At 41.9% G+C, this 13,924-nt stretch overlaps 1 protein-coding gene across 2 annotated transcripts in view; it reads right to left on the bottom strand.

The window, feature by feature from the left end:
- Positions 1-13,924, bottom strand: part of USP (UDP-sugar pyrophosphorylase) — a 169,561-nt gene that overhangs the window by 85,660 nt on the left and 69,977 nt on the right. For both annotated transcript variants that reach the window (XM_087398368.1, XM_087398367.1), the window contains exons 8-12: positions 11,070-11,141; positions 4,882-4,946; positions 4,706-4,766; positions 4,101-4,218; positions 707-831 (exon numbers count right to left, since the gene is read on the bottom strand). In XM_087398368.1, coding sequence (XP_087254494.1) covers positions 707-831; positions 4,101-4,218; positions 4,706-4,766; positions 4,882-4,946; positions 11,070-11,141 — 441 coding nt within the window. The remainder of the gene's footprint in view (positions 1-706; positions 832-4,100; positions 4,219-4,705; positions 4,767-4,881; positions 4,947-11,069; positions 11,142-13,924) is intronic.

Raw genomic sequence — 13,924 nt, 5'->3', positions numbered from 1 at the left:
AGGCTAGGCTACTTACAGTACTCACAAACTAGTTGCACTAAAAATGTTAAAACCTTTGCCAAATTCTCACGAGGTACTTGAAGTTCATGCTTTATTTTTGGAGTTTGTCTCTCTCCAATCCAATGTCATTGGCTAATTGGTAAAAGAACTTCATAAATTAACAAATGTTGAGGTTGGTTTACTGTATGCACCTACAAGAGAGGGTGTTCTTTTGTTTATCTTCATCAAACTGGTCTGCTTAGGTAGGCAGTTCTGTCGATAGACACACAAGTCTCTTTCCCTGACAATGTACTGCTGAGGTGTGTCTTTTTGAAAGTGGTTTATGTGGCTATAGGATGATGGAAAGGTTTTGTTCAGCATGACAGAACTTTATTTATCTGCATGATGTTATTCAAGATTGTTAAAAAAGGATCCACGGTCGTACATTGCAAAGGCATGCCATTTAAATTTTGTGCCTTCATCAGACTGGATATGGATCACTTCTAATTACTGTTTTTTGCACTTGTACATATGAATCTCAGATTTACAGTGTGCCACCAGGTCTTGGGAGGCAATCCCACCGACATGGTAGATGCTCGTATTGCTATCTTAGAGACGTAGTATATAGCCTTGAGAGGCAATATGATTGCCATTTTTGCCTAAGAACAGAAACTTGGAAATACAATCATGGAGCATCAAGATGACACAAAATAAGAATATATTAAACCTGGTTTATGTTGCCAGGATAGGGAGAATAACCACTTTCATCGTTGACGTCTCCATCTACATGCCCAGTACCACGAAGCAATGGATCCAACTGATTGTATTCTACATTAATCACCATTTGTCCACCTGGTCACAAATTATATATACAATAAAACAATCCTTCAGACGTGTGGCTCCTGATGTCTTCCTGAATCACAATGGCTTTCCTAAAACTGTCGTTAAGTTGGAATTATTTCATGTAAAACACCTGAAAGCATATCGAAAATCAATTTCAATCCAGGCATCATGTGGTCAAAAGCTTGCAATTAGGAAACTGACTAAATAGGGTAAACAGCATGGACGGAGTAGTCATCATTCAACTGTGTCAACTGTGTTCTTTTCCTAGTTACAAACTGTAAACGATATATAATAAGCAATATTTTATCCGACCTCCCAGACCTCGGACTTCAATTTAAAAATGTACAACAATTTAATAGTAACACAATTGACATAATTTGCAATTTTCCTCGAACATTTATTGGAAACTCCATCTTTCTTTGAGCATCTACTGAATAGCTCGAATCAAGTTAAACACACTGTGTTTTCAATGGGAGATCTGATAGCATCTTTCGCAGTTGCCAAACCCAACGAAAGGTCAAGTAGGAGGTACACCCTCTCTTTTGCTCTAAATTTGTGGAAATATTTACATGCTGTACGTTATGATTTCAATATCCTGTTCACAGAGCTGTTTACACACTATCGTTTGAAATGTCTTTGCACCATGTTTTTGCCTCTTGCACTTTGCAGCCTCCCATCATTTCCAATATTAATTTAAAAACTTTCACAGTGTCTCCGATTTGCAACAAATAGGCATTCAAATTTTCTTGAAGTACAGAGAATAGCCAGCCAATGTATGTTCCATTTACTAAGTTCTCTCTGCCTTGTCTTAAACTTGCTCATCACTGTGGTTTCTTTTGATCTCCCTTTCAGCCTTGCTGACCATATGACAAAACGTTGTCATCTCTTGTTGTTGAATGCAAAGTGTCATAACAGCCCACACTATCCCCTGGCCATAGCCCAGCTCCCCACAACCACCTGATGAGATGTGCTTGTGGTACTGTGTCGAAGGCTTTGCGGAAATCCACAAAGCAGCAATAGACCCTCTGTCTCTGTGCTTTGGCCTCCTCTATGACACTCCTGAGTGTAAGTATGTGGTCCATGGTTCCATGATCACGCCGGAAGCCTGCCTGCCCCTCTGCATAGTGGTTAACCTCCATATCAAGTGTTGAGGCATATATCTTGGACAGTCCAACGATGCACATGTCTGGCAAACATGATCTATGCGTGATGGGGGAAATTTGTTGTCACGGCCCAGGGGAATATTGTGCTGCTTTCAGCCGAATGGCATTTGGCATTGATGGCAGGTCAATTATTTGAAGTTTGAAATTATTTTCCTTAAGAAATTCTTTCTAAAGAATGAACAAGAAAAGGTCCTAGAAGGCATGGGATCTCCCAAGTATTGGAAAGTATCTTGCAGTATATTGTAAGGCCATTCTTAAATTCGAAGACCTCACTAAGTTTCATAGAACTAGGGAATTTATACATGGTCGTAAAGATAACTATAAGGTAGAAGTCTGTTGAATAGCCTTGAAAACTTTGAATGATATTAGTTTTACCCAGACCTATGATGACTCTAAAGCCTCAATCGAAAATCATGTTTTTCAAGGTGGTTAAGAAAAAATCCTTCTTTCAAACAAAAGCTAAATCTTTAAACCCTATGATCATAAAAAGCTATAGACGGACTTTGTTGGTAGGAGGTTTATGTTACCTCCTAACTACTTTAGAAAGGCAACGAAGGATTGGCTACGTTTTAAATGTTCAGGTAAAGATCACATAGCTGCAAACGGTGGCCACTGAGCTTAGGGCTGGCAGATAGTACATTCTGGAGACTCTGAGTTGTGTGGCTCCTGTCTTAAATTGCCATACTGCTCAATACAACGTAGCATAGGGACAAAGGATCTAGCACTAGCCCATCCCAATCAGCGGTGCATTGGCGATCTTCCTAGTCGAGACATAGCAACATAGAGACTGACTGCTTCGAGCGCAATAGGAGGGCTCATTGGAGCGTAGAGGACGATCACAAATTTCTTCGACTCATAAGACCCTGACTAGAGGCTACAAGGACATGATGTAGCTGAGATCTAAGAGCACGGCACAATAGAGTTTTCGTCATGTTGACCCACACGAGGACTACAGATATCTCCTCCTTACTCTCTAACTTGCGGAGATAAATTATAGGAGTGACGGTGGCGCTTTGCCAATTAGTAAACCACCTCTTGGAGATCATAGGGGAGGAGAGAGGGACCCAAGTAGGCTGCCAAGGATGGGCATTAATAGTGTTCTCTCAACTTCCTCTCTCAACGATGCTATCCCTCACCAAAGCCACAATCAGCCAAGACATCTCTTCTACCCTCAACAAGCTAGCAGATTTGTTCCCCAAGCAGCATATAGAGGTCCCAACACGTTGGTGGATAGCTGATCGACTAGTTCTCTTGTAGGGATCCCCCATGGCTCTCATATGGACAGTTATGCTAGGCTATATGTGCCCTCCCGCAAAGATATTGTGGTGTACTTCTCCTTTGTTCTTCTCGTCCCAGACATCAGTCTTGGGTGTAGATGCCCGCTTTAGTGGCTCTGCCCCTTAGCTTTTATTGTATTTGTTTCCTTTAGTCCCAGACCCTTCAGTCAATTCAAAGACTCTAAACAAGCTTTCTTTTTTCTTCTTTTCTCTTTCTGTACCCCCCCCCCCCCCCCTGCGCCCCCTCTTTCACAAAAACCTTTGGCCTTCTCTCATTTTATCACCTTATCCAATCAATACACAATCTTCTTCCATCAAATGCCCCTCAATGTTTTTATGGGCCACCTTGGCCTCTTTGGGCTAGCCAATGTCAAATCAACCTTCCATTGTTAATACCCACAGCATGAAAATTAGCCATCGTTAGCTATTGAGCAACCATCAATGTCAGTGATGTTTCAAGCATGTTTGTCATGTTTACAGAATATTTTGTTGATTATTCTTCTTAAGACCACCTCTACCTATACATGCAAGCATTTAGACAATGGATTTTAAGTCTCATGACTACTTAGATGGCCAAGTATATTATTTCTATAGCTTCACGGTATTCAAGTCAAATACATATAAACTCCTCACGAGTATGTTATTTCTAGAGCTTCACATTATTCAAGAACATACATAAACTCCCGACAAGTTTTTGGTTTGGTGACAATGATTTTCAGTGCAGCATCCTCAAACACTGCATACAATAGAGATTTCAAAGCATGAAATGAAAGTAGAAAGTAACTATCACATCTTTTTCAAATGAAAATCATTGAGCAAAGAGCCTAAGCATGCATACCATTTTCATGCGTAAGTCGACAAATGCCACCAATAGCCTCCTTAGCTTTACGAGGGACTGCTAATGAGTTTACATCTAGATCACTTACTCCACTAACCCCCAAAGAGGCAGGTATGGCCTAAAGAAACAAACAGCAAACAAGATCAATAGGTCCTTTGACTTACATTTTATTAAAAGAGTGCAAGCAACAACCAGAATTGGTCTAAAAACAATTTTCCCTCTTTTTCTATATGTAATATAGGCTGCTTAAAGAAAACCCATTATACTTAACATGTCTGCATGGATGTAAGCTACATGTGCATGTCTGCGCATGTGAGGGTCTGTGTGCAAGCCCATGCATATGAGTGCACATGTGCATGTGCATGCATGCACGTGCATGTGTGCATGCATGTGAACATGACAGCGCATGTCAAGGTATGTGGGGGGTGCACACATGTCTATGTATGTTGGGGGTGTGTGCATGTCCACGCACATGTGTGTGTACTTTAATTTTTTTTTTTAACACTTGAAAAAACACACTGAGCAGATCACATGTCCATGAGATAGAAATGAAGCACAGGAAGATGTCAGAATCCTTCTCTAAAGCATTAAATGCAAGCAGTAACCTTGAAGAGAAGCCCATTTGTGTCTTGGAAAAATAGAATCCATTTGATGTTTTGTTCTTGCCTGCCCAACAATACAATAAGCATATGGTTTACTGTTTGATTGTAAATACAATCTCTTTCATCCAGAAACATCAATGTGAGGTAGGAATACCCTTTAGCAGCACCAAACACCTTACCATTTTAATAAAAGTCCACTTTGGTACAATAAAGCATGCACGTCACCATGACCATGTGGCTTTGTCTACCACCACAAATACCAAATAAATGAGCTCGACAGCCTACTATTTTGACAAACATTCATGTCATTGTGTCTATGCTGCTTTCTCTACAGTCACAGCCATTCATATTAAAATGAGGACTTATACGTTCAAAATGCAAAAACAATATTCAAGTACTCCTAGATTCCAATCGTTGACAAGGATATAAAACTTCTTCTTGTCAGCAAAGATAACAAACGTTTCAAAGAAATGATTAACACTCCTAATGCTAAATAAGCATGTCAATGTAGTGATTAATGGTCCTAACACACCACTAAAGTATTTCTAGAAAATACATGTAAACTTGCTACTTGCATTCTGACTAATAATCTAAGTGAATGAAAGGGTTGATTTCACATAGTTCAAATGACGTACATTATGCCGAAAGTACAAATGAATGACATGCTCTCAACATTTGTTGTGAGAAGACATCATATCTGCACAGGCTTTTCTACTATATGTTCTCAACTCCGTAGAAAATTCAGAACCTAAAAATATTATACACACCCACGCGTAGCGCACGCACACACACACGCACGCACACGTACGCATGCACACACACACACACACACACACACACACACACACATACACACATGCGTGCGTGCACATACCTTTTTTTTGTGAAGATTTTGTTTCTTTTTAATTACACATTTTTAATTACACAGTAGCTTCCCCCGAAAGGGCAGCTCAAAAGTACATCAACTGAAAATCTCAGTATATGACAAGTATACATCATAGTCTATGTAATGGGTCTGCAGACAATCAAAAAAAGGTTGCTGCAGAGAGCGTCTGCAAAAAAGGAAAGTGGAAAAAGTAGGATCACCAAAGACTCTATGATTTTGTCCTTCCATAGAGTCCACAGTGCCCAGTAACGAACCCAGAACAAAATAACTCGAACTCCTATCTGCGTGGGTGAATCCCAAAAAGCCAGAAATGCTTGCCAAAGGTAGCAGTATACGCACGCGCACACACACAAACACCTTTTTTGGGGTGAAAACTAGTTGGTCATTATATTACAAAAAACAGTCCCAAAGAAAGGGACAAACTGCTACAAAAATAAAAAAACCTCATTATATGACAAGAAATCAGGACAAATCTAAGTCCCACACTTGTAGAAAACTTTTTTTTTTGGGGTGAAAACTAGTTGTCATTATATTACCAAAAGCAGTCCCAAAGAGGGACAAACTGCTACAAATGTTTAAAAACCTCATTATATGGCAAGAAAGTAGGATAAATCTAAGTCCCATGCATGTAGACAATCATTCAGTGATTGTCGTAACGATGCACGGAAGAGCTGATACTTGGCAAGAGAAGGATCACCTGAGATCCTCTGATTGTGGTCCTTCCATAAAGCGCACACACACACAAAATTTGTGTGCACACACACACACACGCGCGCGTGTGTGTGTGTGTGTGTGCATCCCCGTCCAATCTTCTTCCTCCGTACAGCTTCTGCGCGCCCTATCAGCACTCCCGTACGGCTCAGCTCTTTCCGTACAGCCCCCTCCGTACATCTGTACATTCTGTACGGTTCCGTACAGTCCGTGCAATCTGCACTGATTGCCCCGTGCTATTTCCGTACTTTCTGCCTGTACAAAACCTTCTGCACAATTCTGCTTTTTCCTGCTATTTCATCAATCTTGCCCTGTTTACCTCCATGGAAGACCAGCTCAAAAGTTATTCCCGGAAGGACTCGTCCCGGGATTCCAAAAGACAGCAAGTTGACTTCTCTACTGCAGCCTCTGTAGATGCTCACTATGTTTTTGACATGCTCAAAGATGAATTTCACCATAGCCGGAAGGAGTGGGCCAAACCTCCCCCGGCCCTAAAGTATAAGCTGAAGCTGCCCTCTTTGGTCGCTCCTCTCCGAAAGTTCTCTCAGCAAGCAGTTATCATTTTCTTTCCAGGAAAATTACCTTCAGCAAATGATGTGGCTCAGTGGGTTCAGGCTTTGTTGGGAGGTTGCTTTGTTGAAGGAGTATATTTTGCTTCTCGAGTTTTTTATGAAGTGCACTTTATGGATGCCTCATATCGTCAGCAAATATTGGAAATGTCACCTCTATTCTATGGCAGACAAATGGTGCATGTCATGCCATGGTCGCCAAATAAGGATTATCATGGTCTCATTCGACATCACTGCCCTGTATGGGTTGAGGTAGTGGATTTTCCGGATTATATGAGGGCTGAGTTACCAAGTCTGGCTGCTACTTTGGGGCAAGTTGTATGCCCACCCTGTCCTTCGGGTAATCGCAATCGATTTTGTGTTCTTTGGGATACAGATCATCCAACCCCTCCTTCCATTGCGGTAGAGGTGGAGGATGTTCCCTTAGGTGAAAAATATTTCGACTTGAAATGGGGAGTATTTGCAAGTGCATGCTTCACTTGTCATAAATTTGGTCACTTAGCCTCACAATGTCCTGCAGTTCTGCATCAACTCCCACCTACAGCTATTGCTCCAGAAAACACTTCCCCTTCAACTTATGGTCCGGGGCCTAAGGCTATGCCTAGCAAATTGGGTGATGTGGCATCTAAATCTATCCCTCCCAAAGAAAATGTGGTTCAGATTTCAGCCAAGCAAAGGATAAAGGAAAGGGCAAGATTTTAGAATCTCATGCCTCTCCCCAGGGTGCATGGCAGCAACCCAAAAAGGTATTTGCGCTCAAGCCACGACCATTACAATCTCGCCATTGGGATGCCTCTACTTCCACCCCTAGTCAGGCCTCTACCCCTGCTGATAGCCTCACTTCTCAACTGTGGGTTGATGATCTAGGAGGCCAGGTGGATGTTGATGTCATGGCTGAGGCCTGACAACTTATATCTTTACTATGCTTTTTGGTTCGGCTGTACATACCTTCTATGTCTACTTCAATCACTTGCATTACATACAATGTTCAAGGTCTCTGCAATGTCAATAAGTGGAGACTTTTTTGGCACTATGTACATAGAATGCACCCCGATGTAATTTCTTTACAAGAACACAACCAACACTTCTTGGCTGGTGATCTCAAAAACACTCTTCTTCTTATGATCAATCATGCTTGGGCAGAACAATCTCTTCCTCCTTCTTGGAAACATGGCCTTGTCAAATTGATCCCCAAAAAAAGGTTGTGTGAGACAATGGCTGATTGGCGGCCCATATCTCTTATGCCAGTCATTTACAAACTCATTGCCAAAATGATCGTCCTCAGGGTTCGATTTATTTTGCAAGCAGGACTTCATCCCAGGCAGTATGGGTTTGTTCCCAGAAGGCAGATTACTGACAATATTTCCAATGCTTTGCTTGCAATTGAGTATGCTAAATATTCCAAACAAGATGTTCTCATTCTGCAGGTGGACATTGCAAAAGCATTTGATACTGTCCATTGGGATTTTATTTCTCAGACCATGCATAAGTTGGGATTTGGTCCTCGGCTGGTCCATATTATTTACTGGCTCTATTCCCATGCCACTGCGCAGTGTTTGCTTGGCGATGGGTTGTCAAGAACCTGGACTATGACCCGCTCAGTGAGACAGGGTTGCCCTCTTAGTTCGCTACTGTATGCTATTGCTACTCATCCATTATTGTTGCATATGGACCATCTTGCAGCGACAGGGCACCTTCATGGATTGCAAATTCCAGGAGCACAGCCATTTCTTGCACAGGCATATGCTGATGATTCATATTTTATGCCCGGGAATTCTCAAAGTGACCTCTCTCACTTGATGCAGACTCTGAATGATTTTGGCATAGCTGCTGGACTGCATATTAACTTTCAGAAGTCAAATCTTCTAGCATTGAAAGAAGCTGATTGGCATGCACTTCTCTGGCTAGGCCACATTATTTCATCCCATACCATTGTGAGGCATTTAGGGTATCCCATTGGCTGGAATATTACCCCTCAACAACAGCTTAAATGGGTGCTTCAAAAGATTAACAAGAAGCTGGAATACTGGCATTTGTCCACTTGGCCTCTACATGTTCGACTTCGGATAGTGCAGTCCATCATTATGGCATACGTGCAATTTTACTTGCCTCTTCTTCCATGGTCTATCAGGCACTTGGCTTCCTATATGTCCCAGGCTATGGAGATATTTTGGAAAAGCAAATCTCACAAAAAGGCTTTGCGATTACTTCCCATGCAGTCTGTTTGTTCTCCTAAGACTCATGGGGGAATATACTCAATCTTCAATTTCATATGTTAGCAAGAAAGAGCACTATGATTGCTGATTTTTTCCAGCAAAAACAGCCATGGGCTATTATGTTAGCAGCTATGTGTGGAAACATGACGTCCCATTCATATGGGCATTGGATTACAGATCACTGGGAAGCAGTCATGACCACTTTTCACGGAAAAATTCTTGGTTATCCTGTTTCTACTGCTTTTATTCATGATTGGAAGAGAATTCTTTCTTATGCTAAATGGTCAGGTGCTTCTTCCCATCATGGTAATTCTCTTCGCTTGGAAAGCATCCATTGGAGCAAGGTGTTTGAATCGCCTCTTGCTTTACAGGCACCTATTAAAGCATATAATATTATGAAATTGGGCATAAGAATTGTTGGAGATGTTGTGGATCAACATGGTTATGTGCTTTCATTTCCACAAGCTTGCAGGACATTCCCCTTGGGTCTGCATCATAGACCCATTTGGAGAACACTTACAATTATGTTGCAGCCATTTGTTCCTGTTCCTCCGCTGTTTGTACAGGACAGACTACTGGACTGGAATCTGGTTTCCTCATCTCCTGCTACCTGTTCACTTTCAATGCATAATCTCACTTTCTCGATGGTCTACAGGTTCCTTCTTCCACCACCATGGATTGATAAGCATGCCAACACTCTTTGGAATTTGGATGGGCCTTTATCTTGGTGGCAATTACAACTCAAGAAAATTTGGAAAGCCAAATTGCCATTGAAACAGAGGCTTTTCTTTTGGAGATGTATAGTGGGAGCTTTTTCCGTTGGGGTGAAATTGGCAGCACGTCGTATTGCTTCCTCTTCATGCCCTCCTTGCTCTCATCCCCGCGAGACAGTTCCCCACTTGTTATGGTCCTGCCCGCACTCTCGAGTATTGCTCACTCATGTCTCTCATTTCCTGCGGCTTCGATTTCCCTCTATCAGATTCGGGAAACTCTTTTGGATGTTTGGATGCTTCTCATCTCAGATGTTTCCTTTCCTCCTTTTCTTTCACTGGGCTCGTTTCTGGCTACTATGGACCATTTGGACACAGAGATTGCATTCTAGGATGGGACAACAGTTTCCTCAGGCATATGCCTTCTTCAGAATGTTCCTCAAGCAATCTTTATATGATAGTTATGCTGCAAAGGACTTGGATGCTACTAGTCTTGAAGTGTTTTTCTGACTGTTTTTGAGTTTTTCCATTAGGCTCCTTTTGGAGTCTAATGCCATGTACATTGATTTCATGTTAATAATATAGCTACTGGTTTCACAAAAAAAAGTGTGTTTGAAACTGGAGGATGCTCTGTTTGATCCTCCTCTAGCTTGATATGTAACTTTTTACTTGGCTGCCTCATGACTTTTGCTCTGAGGCTTTACTTGTAATTTTTTTTCTTGTACTTATTGGTGGGTTTTTACCTCTTTTGAGGTTTTCCACACAAAAATATAAGATTTCACTAAAAAAAAAGTGTGTGTGTGTGTGCTCGCGCTATGAATGTAAATGCTTTCTTAATGCAAAATTCCCTCTACAAAACAAAGCGTGTGCACATGCATGCATGCATGTGTGTGTATGCGCACGCGTGTGCTTGTTGCAAGACTTTCAATATTCTATCAACATTGACAATCACCCCTCCATAGAAAAGACACGACAAACACAATAAAATATTGCCCATAGAGAATCTAATGGTACGATCTTGTAGAGATCTTTTGCAAACTGCTAAGGGGTATCACATTTGACAGCTAAATTGTATATTAGTAAACACAAACGATATTGAACGAGCTCCACTCTCTCGCATTGTTTTCTAAAAATGCACCTTCTTTTCTAGTCATGAGCACTCTCTCTTTCTTGTTTTCACTGTGAATCGTGATAATGCAGAAATCCAATAAATATGGCATCTACCCACCACATATTTATTGATGAAGAAAAATAGTGAAGGCATTCTAAAAGTACCTGTATTGTATACTTATCTGAAGGGTCCAAGGCTAAACTTGCCTCATTATCTGCTAAGCATGCTACTTTTTCCTGTACTGCAAATACATCTGTCAGGTTCCCAAGAGGTTTCAAGCGCAAATAGCTAAGAAAAAAACAGAAACACTTAAAACTCATAGGAACATCAAGTCAAATGCATTAAACAATATAAGCAATATTAAAAGGAACTTGCTCAGAAATGCAAAATCTTCAAGTTTCTAGCTAATTCTTTCTGCATTGCTTTGATAATTGTGATATTGCTTCCACTACAAAATAATTTGAAAGCAAAAGTAGACACGTAGTCCTTATCTAGGCTGAAAGGCAAACTCTAGCTCATTGAGGTAAATAAAATCAAGAAGAATGAGTGTCTCATTTTTTGTAATCTCTCTCTACATCTCTTTATCTTCATGTTCACCTCTCCTTTCCTCCACCTTGGAATGTCTCTCCTTGCTCATGTGTCTTCCCTTATCCTTTGCTTGCCCTTTCTTTGTCCTTCGTCGATTGCATTGGTGTTTTCCACTGTCCTGATCCTTACTACCATCCTACTCTTGTGTCAATGCATACTGAACAAAATTACTGATATCACAAGAACGAGGGACTAAAAATGTCCAGACAAGTGTGGTTAGCCAGCTGTATCTAGGTTCCAGTTTTTCCTTAGACTGGAGATATGGTAACAAAACTTTTTTTCCTACAAAAAATAATCCTTAAAATAAGTGATTTGTAAACCATTCCAAAAATACACCCAGTGACTCAGTCAACCCTATTAAGTAAGAAAGAAACTTGCTAGAGCAAAAAAAAAAAAAAAAAAAACCCTACTAACGCTGCTCTCACTCTTCAACTGCCCGTCCCCGCTGCCCCACCCCCAGTAGAGCTGTTGTTGACCTCATTGCGTCTCCCCCCCCCCACGTCCTGCCCACTGCACTTCCCATGTCGCTGCTCTCCACCATCTGAGTGTGTCACATCCTCACATATGATGCCCACTCTATGCAAGTTCTCCTTGTCATCCCTTTTGTCCATCATTGCCCAGATCCACCAGCTAGCCTAACTGTTTAAAAGCTGCACATTGCCACCCAATGCACATCAAGTAGCCGGCATGTGCTATGGGAAAGAACGGTGAAAAAAATCAAGCCACGAGTTCCTACAGTGATGCCCTATTGAGGGGGTGACACTAACACTTTATGCCCCCTTGTGCACCATGTGGGCATCCTTATGTATACCCCAAAGAGGGAACTGTGGACCCACTTAAGTCCAGGTCTCAGCTGAAAACGAGCTACAAGCTGAAGGGATCCCTACGTTTAGTCCATCTATTTTTGGGATACAGTAGCACCCTATGATCACCTTCCTCTACACCAAATTCTTTGAGGCCAAGTCTCATAACTTTCTGTGCCTTTGAATTGAGCCTAACCACATCAACAAGGACATTCTCACGAGTCTTTGGACAGATCATCTTAGAAACCCTAGCTTGGGTTGCGTTGATTGCTAGAACTTCTAATCTTTCCTTGCAGATTATCTGCCTTCCTTCTATGTACCTACTCCATGGTGCTGTACATGCCATAAGTATCAATCATCTAAAAAGTGGAGCCACGATGGTATGAGAGACGCCCAATATATTCTGCTATTTACCTCACCTTTTGGGTGAAAAGAACATGGAAAGGCCACCCGGTCCCTTTGCTCAATCATTACCTTTTGGAATGGTATCCCGATGACGGCACTTTGCCTTTTTTAGTCGCTATATAGTGACGCTTTTTGGATATATATGTCGCTTTATAGTAACTGACTAGTATCGCTATATGGCGATGCTAGGGGCTTAAACCCAAAACCCCGCGTGATGCTTTCTTTCACATCTCTATTGCGAGAAAAGCAAAAATCTCTCCTCCCACCTTATATTCGATGACCTCGCTTTCCTCCTCTCTATTCTCCACTCCTCACCCCTTACCTAGTCCCTCTCCCAACACTTGTGCTCCCTCTCCACCCTTCTCCCTCTTTGCTTTTGTGAAAGGAAGTTTTTCAAGAAGGTGAGTCTCTTTAAGCAATTAACCTCATAGGGGAGGAGGGTGATGGAACTTTGGGAGTTGGCTTGACCCCCCCCAATGACACTACTTGTACTAGAGCCCGATCTTCTACGTTGCCAATGGCTCTCTCTCTCCCTAAGTGCACACAGCACTAATTCTGTCCAGGTTTTTCTAGAAGCCCCTCATTAAGACCATTGACCTTAGCTGCCCATCTTGTAACTCCCCACTAGGTCATGGCTATTCTGCTCGCCTGACCTGCTTTGTGTCTTTGTATGCTCACCACTATGTACTCTTATTGCATTATAAGGTACTCTTATTGCATTCTTGTAGTGTCACCCTCTAAAGATCCCAAAATTGAATATGTAAAACAGCAATGCAGCAGGTGCACACAGCGATTGGAACAAATCCAATGGCTTTTGGATTAGTGATGAGGGCACTCTAGTCTGGGGGGCTAATCTTGGTTTTACGCGGATCCAGAGGGGTGTTTCTATTAGATACTTGGACTGCCAGGTCAGTGCGGGCATCTCTCCTTCGCAACAATCTGCCCGTGTTGAACAATATCAGGAGGAACCTTCTCTTTTGAAGCCATCCAAACTTGATCTTGCTTCGAGGGTGGTGGTCTTCAACGAGGTTCTGCTGGCCATGGCATGGTTTGTTTCCTCTTGTTGGTGCCAGTCTAGGGATTGTATCACTCAACTTCAACGGCCCATAAGAAATTGGACTACATGGTTTGGAAGGCACTAAAGCCAGGGTGGCTTAGGAGACTTTGAACCTTCCCACGCACAAAGGCCTCTAAATAATAGATCCAGACTTGCAGAGCAAAGC

The sequence above is a fragment of the Dipteris shenzhenensis genome, chromosome 27, assembly GCF_047967505.1.
Source record: "Dipteris shenzhenensis isolate YYH24624 ecotype China chromosome 27, Dip_SZ_1.0, whole genome shotgun sequence".
NCBI lineage: Eukaryota > Viridiplantae > Streptophyta > Polypodiopsida > Gleicheniales > Dipteridaceae > Dipteris > Dipteris shenzhenensis.
The sequence above is the reverse complement of the archived record's forward strand: the minus strand, read 5'-3'. Positions and strand labels throughout refer to the sequence as shown.